Raw genomic sequence first — 16,476 nt, forward strand, 5'->3', positions numbered from 1 at the left:
ATTGTCTTTCACATATATTGTATCAATATACCAGTTAGTGTATGGAAGTTGTAAGTCTCATTGATGTTGTTGAACATAATTTAAAAAAAAAAATGTGGTTTCTTAATGAATAAAAAAAGTCTTTTCTAGTTTTAACTTGTGTGTTTTATAAAAAAATACCATTATGATTATTGGGTTTTGTTTTAAGCTAGTTAAATCCTTTTTTTTTTTTTTTTTTTTAAAGATTATTTATTTATTTGAGAGAGAGAGAGAAAGAGTGAGAGCACGATTGGCGGGTGGTGAGCAGAGGGAAAGGGAGAAGCAGACTCCCCATAGGGAGCCTGATGCAGGGCTCGATCCCAGGACTCTGGGATCATGACCTGAGCCAAAGGCAGATACTCAACTGAGCCACCCAGGCTCCCCCTTTTTTTCCTTTTTTTTTTTTTTTTTTTTAAAGTTGGTTAAATCTTATAGGATATCCAAACATATAGCAAGTTTATGTTAACAGCTTTCTGATCTATAGATGAGGGTTTTCTTCCATTCAAGTGCTTGATTTTTTTCCCCCTAGAATCTATCAAATGGATAGAAACAAAATAGATCCCCAGTATTCTCAAGGGACAAATCTTGAGACAAATCTTAAATCCTCACATTCATCCAAGAGCATAAAATTTTCTTCAGAATGTATAACTTCATAAATTGAATGATCTCTTCCAGGCAGTCTATATAGTATCATTATTGGGAGCAATGGTTCTGCCATTAGATTGAAGCTTGAATCCCAACACTCTGTTTACTATCTGTCTGATCTTTTACAAGTTACTTAATCTTTCTGATGCTCAATTTGCTCTTTTCTAAAGAGAATGAAAATAGAGGTACCTATCCTGTAGGATTGTTGAGAGCATCAAATAAAGTATTATATTTTGAACATGCATTAAATAAAGTATTATATTTTGAACATTTAACATAGCGCTTAGTTTGTAGCAAGTCTCAGGACATAGTAGCTTCTATTATTATTACTATCACTTCTCTGAAATATAGAACTAAAGTCATTTATAAAATTATTATAATAAATCCTACTACTAAAATAAAGCATAATACTACATTTACGTTATATCAGATATATAGAAACATTTACCATGAATTTAAAATAAAGTTTTTATCACCTAACAAAGGGCACTGTGTATTGCAGGATGACTAGAAAGAGACAAAGCAGTGGCTGGGTCGCCAGCTGGGCTCACTCACCATGTAGGCAAATTGCTCCCTTACCTCAGGATTGCAAATGCTAATCAGACTTGTGCCTTGGTAAAGTGACAAATTACTACATGTCTCAGATAGTTTAAACTGCAACTCTTACATTTCAAAATGCTAAGGTTCTGTTATATTAGCTATAATTAAATACCAGCCTACCTTCCTGCAGGCCTCTTCATTTTTACCTTCAATAGTAAATCCTCATCTTAGTGACAGCTTATTCTCTTCAGCCTGCCCTAAGGGCAGTAATGCCTTTAAATGTTTTAGGAAATTCAGGAGCTATCGTAGAATCTTGTAGACTGGATATTAGCTCCTCAGTACAGAAGCCATCATGCTCTACCCAAGCTGGCCTTTAACCAACTTAGAAGTTGATAGGTTGTTTGCTTTTTTTCTTTCTTATCCACTGGTCCATTCGCAGACTCTTTTTAGCCATGTCCTGTTTGAAGTGGTGGACCATTTCTCTTTTCTATTCCTTTCAAGTCTTCTTTATATTTCTCCTGCATTTTAGTAGGGTGATATATTTGTATACATTGCATCTGGGTGTACATCGAGAGAAGGAAATAGTAGAGATACTTTTTAGTAAAAGCCCATATCTGTATGTTAAAATTATCTGTGACTGTGTTCACTGGATGCCTTGGCCTCTGAAATCTAAACTGATAGGTGTTTCTTCCTTGTGTTGGTTCCAGGGGAAATCAGCCTTGTGGTCCCACCTGTTACATTATCAGGAAAACCGGCAAAGAAAACTCACATCAGGAAGCCTCAGTACCTCAGGTAAGATGGTTTCTACACCACTGGGGAGAACCCCCTCCACCCACTTTCCCATCCCCCATTGGAGTGATCAACTGCAGTAGATTATTCTAGGTCATTAGAACCTTCGCTGTATAATGTTTCCTTTTTTAAATATTAAGCTACTCGGCTCTCTGAACCACAGAGTGTGCCAAAGCCATGGGATTTGCTTTCGTTATGTATTTCTGTAACCCCCCCTTTAAAAGTAAATTCTGTGCCTGACCTGGGGCTTGAACTCATGACCCCCAAGATTGAGAGTTGCATGCTCTATTGGCTGAGCCAGTTAGGCGTCCCTGTTTCTGTACCTTTTGATCAGTGAGATAGAAGATTTATATCAGCAAGAGGACAGTCTTAGAATGAATTTAGGTTTTTAATGAATTTGTGTGGTACTGGTGTCCTATGTTTGGAGCAGGTTGTCTGTAGAGTTTTTTGTTTTATACCTCAGAGATGGGCATTGAGGTCATCTATCAGTTAAGAGAGCCTGTGTCCTACCTTGGAACTCCTCAGAGTCAAGGCCTGATGTGAATGATCTCTTAACACTTCTTTAACTTTTTTTTTTTTTTTAAAGATTTTATTTATTTGACAGAAAGAGAGAGAGCACGCCAAGTAGGGAGAGCGGCAGGCAGAGGGAGAGGCAGGCTCACCGCTGAGCAGATAGCCTAGTGCGGAGCTCAATCCCAGGACCCTGGGATCATGACCTGAGCCGAAGGCAGGTGCTTAACCAACTGAGCCACCCAGCCGCCCTTTCTTTTCCATTTTTTTTTTTCCTAAAAGATTTTATTTATTTATTTGACAGACAGAGACACAGCGAGAGAGGGAACACAAGCAGGAGGAGTGGGAGAGGGAGAAGCACGCTTCCCGCAGAGCAGGGAGCCTGATGTGGGGCTCGATCCCAGGACCCAGGGATCATGACCTGAGCTGAAGGCAGACGCTTAATGACTGAGCCACCCAGGCACCCCCTTTTCCATTTCTAATTTAATAAAAATATCAGAGTTGGCAGGGACCTCAGAGATGATCTAGTCCAGCCCCTTTATTTTACAAGAGGAGGAAACTGGGATCCAGAGAGGAATTGAATTTATTCAAGATCACATACTGCGTTCATGGAAGAGGCCAGATTGGGAGCCAGGCCTCTTGTCCCCTGGTCTGGTGTTCCTTCTGCAGTGCCCCTTCCAGGACAGCCCCCCTCCTTCCTGTACTTCTTGGCATGCTCACATGCGCGCTTTCTGTCTCTCTCTCAAACAAATAAATCTTCTAAAAAAAGCCAAATATAATAATAATAATGAAAATTTTGAAATTTTGTGAGAATTACCAAAATGTGACACAAAGACATGAAGTGAGCAAATGCTGTTAGAAAAATGATGCCAGTAGACCTGCTTGACAGAGTTGCCATAGACCTTCAATTTGTAAAAAAAAAAAAAAACCAGTATCTGTGAAGCACAATAAAGTGAAAGTGCAACAAAATGCGGTATGCTTGTGTTGTATCTAGGGATCCTAAGCATTCTGGGACATGTTCTTTACACATTCCCTTGGCTCTTTTGTAGCCCAGTTTGAGGCAAGAACAGGACCTGAGTCGTAGCTCCAAATGGAAATACTGCTTCTGTGGATGCATGATGACAACATGCTGGATCAGGAGCCAGAAAATTTGTTTTTCCTCCAGTCCTGACTTTGCCACTTGGTAACTAGGGCAAAGCATTTACCTACTCTGAATTTCAGTTTCCTTCTCTGTGATACCTTCCTTGGCTATCTAGTTGTTAGAGGATTAAATGAGATAATATGTATAAAAGTATAGCATCTGATACCTACTAAGTAGTTAATAAATATTCATGAAACACTGTTACCAAAATAACCAACTATTTCCTGTACGAAGAGTCAGCTCTTTGGATAGTCAGATCTCTCTTGGGACATGACCAGGTTTTTTGTTCTAGGAATACTTCTTGATTCAGAACGGAGGAAGTCTGATGCCAGCTCGGTAATGTCTCCCCTGAGAATCTCCCTCATTCAGGATATGAGGTCAGTCTGGGTTCATATATACTAAGCCACTAAAAGCCTGTTTTCAGTTGCTCCTTAGGTGTCTACTTTAAATAGCAGGGTCTCAGTGACGTAGGCTTCTACAGCATCTCCATTAACCAGGAAGACCTCGTCATTGGTCTTGTGCTTCATGATGCAGTTGTAGAGCTGTATGAGCAGTTGAGTTTCCTCACATTTTTGGAGAATTATACTGGAGTATCACAGGCTCCAGGGTTTGCCTGGTTTTTTTGAGAGCTGTATTGTCACCGCCCCCGCTCCCTGCCCCCTGCAAATTGTGGTGAGCCTTTCTGCAAAGCCACACGGAAGCCCAGGATTTAGAGAACAAGAGAGGTGGTTTGTCACCAGGATGGGATAGGATTGTCTCACCAGGCCTGCTTGGCTTTACAGGGGGAGGTATTGGTAGTGAGTTCCGCTTCTACCCCACTCCCCACCTCCTTTTTCCCATTCTCCCTTCAGGCACATCCAGAACATTGGGGAAATCAAGACTGATGTGGGGAAGGCCAGAGCATGGGTGCGACTATCCATGGAAAAAAAGTTACTTTCCAGACACCTGAAGCAGCTTCTCTCAGACCATGAGCTCACCAAGTAAGGCCATTCCACCTGGAGTAGAACCAGGCTCCCAGGAATGGTGGGGAGGGTTTGGAAACCCCTGTGTGAGGAGGGAGAATATTCACTATTTCATTTCTGCTGTGTTCAGCTAAACTCAAATTGCATATGAAGATTTTGTAGCATTTCCTCTTCTCCCTCTTTAACTATAGAAGAAAAATTCTGCTATGTTTGTTCTTCCTACCTTCTCCATTTGCATGTCCCCAAATAGCTTTCTTAAAGAGGTAGTGAGAAGGATGGGGTCCTTATTGGGTACCTCAGAGTTTTAGGGCTCCCCTCTCCTTACTGCACTCAGGAGACTTGTATACCTCTTAGGCACAGGGCATTTTCTTGGTCTCTTTCCTGTCCTGGGGAAGAAAGGACTAGGGAGTGAAAAGGAAACTTCTAAGATATCCCCTTATCTCTTTTGTTCTTTTCTGAGGCCAGGGCCAGCCCAAAACAACAATCTTTCCTCTTCCTCTCTGGACCCTTCCTGAGTTTCCCTAGAGCTTAAAAAGGCTTTCTGATGGCTCTCATGGGCCCCCTCCCTCCACACTTTCCACCTAGAAAGAGGAAGAGGAGAGATTCCATAGTTCTCACATTCCCAGGGGCCATTAAACCTACAGTTCCCTTCTCTGGATTTAATATTCTTTGTATTCTTTTTGTACCCTAGCTACCAGAGGAGGAGTGGGAAGGAGGACTGTCCCCCTTCTCTACCTCTCGGGCCACCACCTCTCCACTTTTCCTATGTTTGGCTCTTTCTTCACTGGCAAGCCTCTTGGACATTTTTGTTTAGCATTTCCTTAGGCATCTTTTCATGGTGTACTTTATTATCTGACTTCCCCAAGGATGATAAAGCAGGGGACTGGTTCTTGGGGAAATTTTGTGTAGCCAGTTGATTAAACCTGCAGTATCTGTTTTTATTCAAAGTGAAAATATAATGATTTAGATTGTTTACTGTGCATGTAAAACATAGCAAGAACTAGGTTTAAAACCTTGATAAGTTAGGTCATTTTGAGAGGTTGTGAAACAGCAATTTTTAAAGCACTTAAATTTGATTTGAGACAAAAGGGCTTAGGGATAAAATTTGGAGACGGGGAGAACAACTAAAAGAGAACAAGTGAATGTGTAAGCCTTTGGAAGGGAAGTGTATGCACACCAGATTCTAGGGCACAGTTGTGTGTGGTTAAGAAAAAAAAATTGCCATTGTAGCAGGATAGGCAGGAGTGTTTCCTGCTGGCCAGTGTGGGTGTCACCAGCAGGAGGATAGGGAGGCATCTGAAAGAGGGTCAAGCACAAGCACTTTGTGAAGTCCAGAACAGTGGCTAGGTCTAGGGTGTGTATGAGCCTAAAGGCCCAGGCCACAGCAAACAGGGTACAGACCTTGGTCAGGAGGCTAATTTTGGTTTCTTTAAACTGTAGCCCCGTTTAAAGGAGATAAGCTCAGAATTTACTCAGTACTAGAAATTTTCCACCTTATAGTCTGGCCCCAGTGCTACTCCAGTGAGTGGAAAATGGGTTTTGCTGCCACAGATTGCATTTTAGATGGGGTATAAGGGAGAAAAAAGGGGCCCTTCATCAAAACCTATTTATTCCTTCATTCTGCTCTCTCTTATCTTTCTCTTCAGTCTGCTTAAAGCTCCAGCCACATCATACTTCTCACCCTTCTTGGTATGTCTTTAGTCCTTTCAGGGCCTAGTCAGAAGTTTTTTTCACTAGAGGTTGTCTAGACATCTCAGAGACTGGGTTCATTCTTCACCTGGGCACCCATAGCATTTGTCACAGTATTTATTCAAACCTGCCTCACCACTGATGGGCTGTATTATTATTATCTAGTTGCTTGCTTTTTATTATAATTTGCTTTCACTGAGGGCATGAATGAGCATGTTGCCTAGCACCTAGTAGATACTCAGTTGGGCACATAAAATGTGTGCATAGCTGCACAGACAGGAGGAGGCGGACAGCCTTGGAGAGTACATCTCGGTAGAATGTTCCTGAGTCTCTGGGACTTCCAAAACTGTTTGCAGCTTGGAGAAGGGGGTTAGGTTGAGGCAGGTTAAGGGGGCTGTAGGGTCTAGGGGAAAAGGTAGCTCCTATATACTGAGCTCACACTGTTTCCCCTTGACTTCCCTGCAGTGACTATTACTGTGCAGTAGCCCCTCTACCTCGAAACTCACTTTGCATGGCTGCCGTGGCCTTATTCCATCCTGATCTCTTTCTCCCCCTACCCTTTCCAGTCCTCAGTTCTCTGCATGCACACATGTTCTTTTCACGCTTCTCTCTCACTTAGGGATCTCACCCATTGTCATGACTTCTGTTACCCATCGTGTGACTTGCGCATCTGACGCTGTAGCTTTGACTTTCTCCTGAGCTCCAGTCCTGCATTTATTTCCATTCAGGTATCTTACCTTTCGTTCAGACAGAACAAAAGCGCAAGCTTCACAGAATTCTTCACCGTAACTACCTTTCTCTCCAATGTTTTGTTAATGTCACCACTCTTCTCCCTGAGCACCCCTTTCCTCCCTCCCTAGTTTGAAATTTGGGGTCCAGTGTGACTCCTTGCTTTGCTTTAGCTTCCACATGCACATTTCAGGTCCTTTGCCTTTGCCTCCACCTGTCTTCTTATCTAGTGCCACGGCCTTAGTTTCAATCTTTCACTCCTCAGATGCACTAAATTTAAATTTTCTGAAGCCGCTATGGCTTTCCCTTTACTTCTAGGGTAAATTGCAGAAACCCATTACTTGTAGGGCAAGTTGCAAACTCTTTAGGCTGACTATTTAGGGCCTTCCTTCATTTGACTGTAGCCCAGCCTTTCAGCCTCATTGCTAACTGGTCATCTCCCTCAGCATTCAACTCCAGCCAAACTGGTTTCCATACCCTGTCCTCTTTCTTTTGCAAGATCTGTCTAAATTCGTGCTGTTCTTTAGGCCTCTCCTCATCTAGGATCATTGAGGCTTATGGCTCTTTAAATTCCCACAGAGAGCCTTTCATGTGCAACTCATTGTGGGCAGTCTTATACCATGGCCTTTACTTGATTTATTCACCCGGACTGTATTTGAGGATAGGTGTTCCCTCTCTAGCACCTGCACATCGTAGGCCCTGGATGGTGAATTAATCTCTTGGGTGTACCTTATAGGTAAAACTTCAGAGATTTACTGAATCCATCTCAGTGATTGCAATCTTGGCAACCAGGACAGTTACCTTCTTTTTTCTCTGTGCTGAAGGCCTGTGCACTTGGCTCTTGGTGCCCCCTCTATTTGGGGAAGGTGTCATTGCTGTTGGAGAGGGTCTACAGTGTCAGGAAAAGGAGCTGGCCTTTGATGAGTAAGTGGGGGTGGAGATGGGGACGGGAGAAAGTTTGAAAAGAGAGGAAGGACATGATGTACGTAGCTCTTCCTTGTCTGTGACCTGGATCGTTCCCTTTATTGACTCAAGCTGTCCTGGGCTTACATTCACATTCAGAGCGGTGTTTTGACTCATGGGTCTTAGGTCTGCTGAGGGTCTGAGGCTGGCCCTGGTAATGATTGGGGTTCACAGACCTCCTGCCATTATTATTGCCACACCGCACACTGGGGTGATGCCCCAGCTAGAAGCCTGAGAGGAACTGTGCCATCCCTGAGGGGTGACACTTCCAGCCCCCAGTTTAGGAAAGGGGATCCCGTGACTTCTGACACTGCATTGTAGTAACATCAATGCTTGGACACAGGTGGAGTTTGGCTTTGTTGTTTCTGCTGTAGTTTCAGCCACTTTCCCTCTAGCCCTCATTTAGATGGAGTAGCTGGCTTTGTTCCTTTTTTAGGTGACTCTAAAGAACTTGAAGCTTGACGTCTTATTCTTCCCTTAGCTGTCTCCTTCCAGAACCGAGTAATTCTAGCCTCTTTCCCCTCCTTTCGGCCGGGGGACTGATGTATTGCCTCCTCTCCGACAGAAAGTTGTACAAGCGCTATGCCTTCCTGCGCTGTGACGACGAGAAGGAGCAGTTCCTCTATCACCTCCTCTCTTTCAATGCCGTCGATTACTTTTGCTTCACCAATGTCTTCACAACTATCCGTAAGTAGCCCTGTGCTCCCCACTAGCCTTCTCAGTGCCAGTCTTCATGAGCCTGCCTAAGGCTAGCTCACTGTCCCTTTTTTTAAAGAAAGAAGATTGTCACTTGTACTTTCTATTTGCCTTTTGCTTCTGTAGGAGAGAGGTACATTTGCCCTCTGTGGAGGTTGTTTTTTCTCTGAAGCTTCTTACTCTTGTTCTGAACGGGGGAGCTCAGTCTTTTTGGCCATCATGTTGTCACTGTTGTCCTAGGCACCGCCCTGGGGGCCTAAGGCGATGAAGGTGGAGTGGAGGTGGGTGGCATGGTGAAGTTCACTGCCCTCTTTGCACACCTGTAAAGAAATCTCCCTTTTGTTTTGGGCTCAGAGAGTGATTCGGCATCCTAGAAGGTTTCAAACCAGCACACAGGGAAAAAAGACTCTTCCTGAAGTAACAGAACTCCGGGTTGTGGTGGGAGATTTGGGTCCAGCTCTGCTCTGCCCTAACTCATTAGGTTTCTGGGAGCAGAGTTGACTGCTGCTGTGGGCCTGTCTCCCTATTTGCAGCATGAGGAAGGAGGGTTCAGTATGGTCTAAGGAAGGCTTTTGGAGCCTCATCTTTCTTTGGTACCAGGATGCTCTTTTCCTTAGGGGTTAGTCTCTGAATTTGCCCCATGGTTAGCTGTTTGACGGGTGACTCAGCAGCCTCAGCAGCATGGACTCTTGCTTCTATATGACACCCATCCTCCCTCTCTGGGATGAGTGCTGTAGGCTGCAGGAAAAGCAGTACTGGACTGGAACTTAAGAGACTCGGGGGAAACTATTTCCCTTTCAGTGCCTCAGAAAAGGCGTTATAGGACCTCTCTGGAGATTGTTATTAGAGTTCACAAGATGATAGATTAAAAAGTGCTCTGAAAAGCAATTCAGTACAACATGGAGTTGGTGATATTATTTAAGGAACAGATTCACTTAGCCTCTGAGCCTGCAGATGGGCTTGGATCTTTGATGGTTGGGTGGTAACCCTGAGAGGAGAGAGACTGAGGGTAGGATTGGCTAATATTCTAAGCCAGCCAGAGACTAGGTCCTGGGACCTGCTGCTCCTGGCTCTGTTGGGGCTGGTACAGCAGGGGCTGCAAGCATGCCAGCACACCTGGGCAGGCAGGTCAGGGCCCTTTCAGGTATGGGAGGGATTCCTTATGCCCCTTAATGCCTTTGTGGCTTCTCCCAAACAGTGATCCCATACCATATCCTGATTGTACCGAGCAAGAAGCTGGGGGGCTCCATGTTCACCGCCAACCCATGGATCTGCATTTCGGGAGAACTGGGTGAGACACAGATCCTGCAGATTCCCAGGAATGTGTTAGAGATGACCTTTGAGGTATGTGTTATCCAGGTATCACAACCCCAGGCTCTTTTGGGATCTGAGTTTGCAACGGCTGCTTGTGGGAGCTTTCTGCAGGGTTTTATGGTGGTCTTACTCTTATAGTATTAATGTATTAGCACACTTGACCTGTCCTGAGATGATCAGAGGCTGGAGCCAAGGGTTGACCCAAGAACGGGGGAGCCTACCCTGTCTAAGCGGTCTCTGACTCGAAGGCACTTACCCATCTGGACTTGCATAACTCCCTGTCCATGGCATGTGAGAAATCCCCAAGAGTTCTTTCAATTGCTGAGCCCGAGTGTTCACAGAGACCTCTGAATCTCAGACTGCTGTCCCACTTCCAGACCCTTCTGCTTGTAGGCCCTATTCTTCCTTCAGATAGTAGCATCTTCTTTCTCAATCATTTCCCATCATGAGAGTGCTGTATCACCAGCCTTGGTGGTAGGTAGAGCCATGAGCTTATTTCTCTTATTTTCTTGACCTACCCGCCTTCTTTATTTGGCTGTTCTTTCACAGTGCCAGAACTTGGGAAAGCTCACTACAGTACAGATAGGCCATGATAACTCTGGGCTGTATGCCAAATGGCTGGTGGAGTATGTGATGGTCAGGAATGAGATCACAGGACATACCTACAAGTAAGTGTTCCCTCAGCTATGCCCTAAGATAGTGGGGCAAGGTATACCAGGGTTTGGGTTTGATGCCTGGGTATGTGGAGTTCTCAGGGAGACCTTTTCGGTCGTGGTAGACTATTTGGCTCTGCCTCATGCACCTGAAAAGAAATAGAAGGAGGGTTTTCCAAGCTAAGACGTATGATGTTGCTGTGCACAGGTTCCAGGCCACCCATCATTCAGGTGGCTTCCCCGATGATGCACAGTGGGATGGATGAGCAGGGCCTTGAGGGATCCCCAGCCTGGTTTCAGAGCCTGTCTCCAGGGATTGGCTTTTTGATGGCTTTTGCTGAGCAGCAAGGGGAAGGACACTGGAGGGGCTGGCAGCTCTGACAAGCCATTGCTTGACCTTTAGGTTCCCATGTGGTCGGTGGTTGGGGAAGGGCATAGATGATGGGAGCCTGGAGCGGGTCCTGGTTGGGGAATTGCTCACGTCCCAGCCTGAGGTGGATGAGAGGCCGTGCCGGACCCCGCCCCTGCAGCAGTCCCCCAGCGTCATCCGGAGGCTCGTTACCATCTCACCCAACAACAAGCCCAGTAAGTGGGAGGAGGGGCTGGGCCCTCATGCCACCTAGGTGGGGAATGTGGGCAGATGTCTGGGAACCCTGATGTGGGAGTCCAGACCCCAGCCTGTGCAGCTGCCTCAGGAACCACTTCTGCCAAGAAAGCAGCCTCAGGCATTTGTCACCCTCCTCTCATGAATGTGTGTGTGTGTGTGTGTGTGTGTGTGTGTGTGTGTCGGGGTGGGGTGGGGTGGGTGTCACACTCCTTAGACGCCTGGAAGGAGAGGGGAGGGCTCATGCAGCCTGGCCTGTGTCCTCTGTACTATTTATATATGATTCTAGAGAGGAGAGGGGTCAGCCTTCTGGCCTTCTCCGTCCTTTTTCCTGGGCCTCACAGCCAAGTCTTGGCCCTCTTTTGGTTGCCAGAAGTTCCAGGGTAAAATGGAAAATAAACTTTACCAGACTCTCTTAGAGATGGAACTCTGAGGTATTAGCTTTTGCTTTTCCTCCAAGATTTTAGCAAGGGCTACCTCAACAAAGTTGGATGGGCAAGAGCCACTCTTCCTTGGGTCCAGGCTGTCCTGCCTCTCCCATGAGCCCTTCCTGTGTCCTCAGTCTTGTGGTCAGTCAGCTAAGCATTGTTAGCTTCTGAGATTGGTTAGGGTTGTTTGCTTGATTTTTATCAGAGCTGAACACCGGGCAGATCCAGGAGTCCATTGGGGAGGCAGTCAATGGCATCGTGAAGCACTTCCATAAGCCCGAGAAAGAGGTGAGCCTTCCTGCCCTCCAACCCAGTGCTTTATATTGAGTAAGAGAGAATAATCTTTTTCTAGGCCCATGTAGTGTGGACAACCCAGAGTCTAGAGTGTGTGCTTCAGTTTGACATTGAACAGATTCCTTCCTCAGGGGCCTCTGCCTTGGGTTACCCTGTTTTCCTTACACACTAATGACCCAGCAGAGTCCCAGGGCCTCTAATGAACAGTGTATATTCCTGTCGTCTTCTGGATTTGACTGGGTCTCCCTGAGCAATGGTCACTCTGGCTTTGTCCCTCTTGGGGGGACCCAGATCCATCCTTTCTTGTGCAGCTGTGCCCTGGGAGCTGCTCTGTGCCACTCACGTGCCAGGTGCTGGGGAGATAGACAAGGTCCCAGCCAGGCTCTTGCTGCCCCCCAGCTGTGGACTGTGGGTTTGGGGAAGCAGGGGCGGGAAGGCAGCTTGGCTGAGGCCAGCCTGGCGTTCTCTTATTTTTTTACATAGCGAGGCAGTCTGACGCTGTTGCTCTGTGGAGAATGTGGCCTTGTCTCAGCCCTGGAACAGGCTTTCCAGCATGGATTTAAATCCCCCCGGCTCTTCAAAAATGTCTTCATTTGGGATTTCCTGGGTGAGTTGAGCCAGGGTGTGAGGGTGGGAAAAGCATGCAGGGACATGGGGACTCATCAGCACAATGTGGGTGCTGACCACTGGGGTCTGAGGTCCAGAAGCCAAACCAGCTGACGCTCAAATTAGATCTGTTTTTATTTGCTCTGGCTTTTCTTGACGGCTTAGAAACAAGTCCTCACACTTTTTCCTTGTAGATCCAAAAGGCCAGTTGATAGTATTTGGAGTCCAAGCCCTGTGATATACCCACTTAGAGAATTTTCGTTGAAGAACCTTTTACCTCAAGAGTGTTTTTCTTTCTTCTTCTTTTTTTAATCTTCAGACTAGGGAAAGGACCATCTTTATATCAAGGACCACATACAGAAATTTAAAACATGAGAATAGGGACCTTATATTTTGAAACGTGACCAGTGATGTCAGAACATTCCTGTTACATTAAGTTACCTGCATCAACATGGAGAGACCCATGGCTAGTGGCCTGCAGGACAGTTAGGGATAGGTTGGTTTTGAGAGCCTTTGTCACTGGCAAGCTTTTCTACTCTTCACAGAAAAAGCACAAACCTATTATGAGACTTTGGAGCAGAATGAACTTGTCCCTGAGGAAAACTGGCATACAAGGGCCCGGAACTTCTGCCGATTTGTCACTGCAATCAATAATACTCCCCGGAACATAGGCAAGGACGGCAAGTTTCAGATGCTGGTGTGCTTGGGAGCCAGGTACTGCAGCCTCATGGCCCGGAGTGCACAGCACCCAGCCTTGGAGGTGGTGCTGGGGCCTAGCATGGGGCAGGGGGTGGGAGTGGCTAATGACCAGATGCCCCTGGGCAGGTGAGGCCTTGGAGGCCCTTAATTTCCATGTACGAAGCATATGTGTGGGGATATGGAGGGGTGGGGATGAGAGTGTGTGGGGGCCCATTTTGATGGGAAGGAATAAAACCATTCCACTGGTGAAATTTGAAGCAGAGTCTTATCAAGTCATTCCTTCCAACAACCATTCGAATGCGCCAGGCATTATGGAAGGCAGGGGGAATGAGCCGAATAAAACATGGTCCCTACCATTTAAAAGTTTACGTGTCCTGGTTAAATACAGTATAAAGCAGGGGCGCCTGGGTGGCTCAGTCGTTAAGCGTCTGCCTTCAGCTCAGGTCATGATTCCCGGGTCCTGGGATCGAGCCCCACATCAGGCTCCCTGCTCCGCGGGAAGCCTGCTTCTCCCTCTCCCGCTCCCCCTGCTTGTGTTCCCTCTCTTGCTGTGTCTCTCTCTGTCAAATAAATAAATAAAATCCTTAAAAAAAAAAAAAATACATACATACATACATACAGTATAAAGCAGAAGGTTGTGAGAGTCCCAAAAGGAAGCATGCATTCATAAATTATGCTGAAGCTGTAGAGGAGAAAGATCAGAGAAGGGAGGAGGTGGTATTTGAGGTGAGCCTTAATGGAAGGATAGAAGTGGGGTTGGAGTTTGAAGCAGACAGAACTAGCAGAGAAGTCCCAAAGGAAGCAAAGGATGTGGGGTTAGGAAATAACAGAAGGAAGGGCAGTCGTAGGAAACAGTTGAAAGGAGGATAGGGGCCTCGGGGAGCTGGGGCAGAGAATCCTTCCATATTAGGACAGAGTTGTTTAATCAGGGGACTGAAATGATATGAATTTGATACCATGGATGATATACATCAGAGTGGGCAAGATTGTTAGGGGCTGTCCCGTGGGTCAGGTGAGAGTGTGAAGGCCAAATAAACTTAAAGCAGTAGTTCATTTGGGCCAAGGAAGGGAGGAAGTTGGCAGAGTAGTTAAAAACAGACTCTGGAACCAGATTGACTAGGTTCATATTCTCAGATCAGCCACTTACTAGCCATCTGAACTTGGACAAGCTACTTAATCTCTGCTCTGGGACAGACTGGCTGTTGAGACGGAAGAGGTGGTGCTGACTGGACCTGGTGTCTGCTTGGTGGTGGGCTTGTCTAGGGAGGCAGGAGGAGGCAGGGGAGGAGGTGTGGACCTGGTGGCAGGTAACTGGGTCACTTTGGGTCAGGTTGGGTTGGTGTCCCTGGGGCTGAGTAGTCCCTGGTAGGAGCCGTTTAAAGCCATGTAAGGTGTCTTTGCCAAGCACCATGATGGGAGGGAGAGGGGGCTGGGGGAAGCTGTCCACTTCTCCAGCCGCAGACTTTGTTCAAGAAGTGATGGAGCAAGCTCCCCCCTTGACCTTGTACTAACTGTCTCCCTTCCCCTTCCCTTCCGATGCATCCGGACTGACCCTTCCCTGCCAGAGATCACCTCCTGCACCACTGGATTGCCCTGCTGGCTGATTGCCCCATCACCGCACACATGTATGAGGATGTGGCGCTGATCAAAGACCACACGCTTGTCAATTCCTTGATCCGCGTGCTGCAGACACTGCAGGAATTCAACATCACGCTGGAGACGTCCCTCGTCAAGGGCATCGACATTTGACCTCCCGGCACCAGCCAACAGCAGGACCGAGAGACTCGCCCTGCAGCTCCGACCCTTCTTCCCAAGGGATTTAAGCAAGTTGTGCAGGAGACAGAGAGATGTACACTCACTGTAAAAAGAAAAGTAGAGGATTTTTGGAATAAATAATCTATTTTAGAGTTTATTTGCTGATTTGCTTTTTACACACTTTCATGTGAAAGAGTGCTAGGGAGAGGGAGACGAGGTTGGTGCCGCTTATTTTGAAGCTGGCGCCCTCCCTCGCCACGGCCGCGTGCTGGGAGCCTGCGGCCTCCCCGGACTGAGCCTGCGGCGCGCAGGGGCGGGCAGTTCTGCTGCCTCACCCCCGCCTGGGCATGAGGCCATCCCACGTTGTTTTTAAACTAATGTTTTCTATATTAACATTGTTCTGGATATTTGGCTTTCACGGGCCACACACAGGTGTGCTGAGCAGGAAGCCCCAAGCTCCAATCAAAGGGATTTTTAGTAGTGCCTCTGCAAGCACTGATGAGTCAGTCCCACATCTTTTCTTTTTCTGTCAGTATTATTTGGAACGGAGACATGCCAGGATGCACCATCGTGCAGAAGATCACATTTCCTCTTGGCACACAGCTGCACAGAAGTAAACATAAGCATGTTTTAACAGGTTTTCTTTTTTTTTTCCTCTTATTTATTTAACCCTCCATTGTGTGTTTTAAATCTTTTTTTCTTTTTTCTTTTTTTTAAGAAAGGAAGAAGCTTGTCACAGTCTAACTGGCTATGTTATTATTGTTAAATTTATGTTGTTTTGCAACCTAGAAACCAGCTACAGTATGGCCCACTTAATAAAACACCTGAAACAAAACTGCATGGATCCCTGACTTTTATGGGGGTTTGTGAGCAGTGGGTGGCAGGGGTGCCGTTTGGTCCATGTGAGTGTGAGAAGCTGTAGCATTGCCTTGGCTCCTTCCTCAACTGCCCAGGGTGCCCCTCCCCCCAGGGCCTGGCGTCTCCTGGGTCCTTCCTGCTGCAGCACCAGGAGCTTTCATAGTTCATAACTCAAATGGCGCTTTGAGAAGGATGCACATAAGTGTTATTTTCCCACTCCACAGAAGAGGAGGCTGAGGCACAGAGGGAAAGGGACCTGGCCAAGGTTGCAAAGGTTGTCAGTTGACAGACAAGATGGGGTATTTCTTGAAGGGTAAGGAAGACCAGGTGTGGGAACATAGGGTACATGAGATGCTATCTTCCTTCAGGATAAAAAAACTTTCTTGAGAGAAGCATTTGTTTTTCCCAAGATGGTATATAGTAGAGCTTTATGAGGGTCTGGGAACCAGCTTGCTTCAGTTTTATTCTTCAACCAAGCTACTTTTGCAGGAAGTTCCAGAAGTGTGGCTTGGTCAGATAGAGGACCTCAAACCAATTAATGTTCTCTTTTATGCTTCCCTGATTTTGCCTGTATGTTCTCCCT

General features: G+C 46.3%; 1 protein-coding gene across 2 annotated transcripts in view; it reads left to right on the top strand.

Moving 5' to 3' along the window:
* The window catches only part of DENND5A (DENN domain containing 5A), a 102,415-nt gene extending 86,545 nt beyond the window's left edge, over positions 1 to 15,870 (top strand). For both annotated transcript variants that reach the window (XM_032427393.1, XM_032427394.1), the window contains 11 exons: positions 1,911 to 1,995; positions 3,936 to 4,020; positions 4,495 to 4,623; positions 8,552 to 8,673; positions 9,881 to 10,026; positions 10,546 to 10,664; positions 11,053 to 11,234; positions 11,887 to 11,969; positions 12,459 to 12,582; positions 13,127 to 13,295; positions 14,846 to 15,870. In XM_032427393.1, coding sequence (XP_032283284.1) covers positions 1,911 to 1,995; positions 3,936 to 4,020; positions 4,495 to 4,623; positions 8,552 to 8,673; positions 9,881 to 10,026; positions 10,546 to 10,664; positions 11,053 to 11,234; positions 11,887 to 11,969; positions 12,459 to 12,582; positions 13,127 to 13,295; positions 14,846 to 15,029 — 1,428 coding nt within the window. In that variant the 3' untranslated portion in view covers positions 15,030 to 15,870. The remainder of the gene's footprint in view (positions 1 to 1,910; positions 1,996 to 3,935; positions 4,021 to 4,494; positions 4,624 to 8,551; positions 8,674 to 9,880; positions 10,027 to 10,545; positions 10,665 to 11,052; positions 11,235 to 11,886; positions 11,970 to 12,458; positions 12,583 to 13,126; positions 13,296 to 14,845) is intronic.
* The last annotated feature ends 606 nt before the right edge of the window (positions 15,871 to 16,476 follow it).

This window comes from Phoca vitulina, unplaced genomic scaffold (assembly GCF_004348235.1).
Source record: "Phoca vitulina isolate PV1807 unplaced genomic scaffold, GSC_HSeal_1.0 scaffold36, whole genome shotgun sequence".
NCBI classification, from domain to species: Eukaryota; Metazoa; Chordata; class Mammalia; order Carnivora; family Phocidae; genus Phoca; species Phoca vitulina.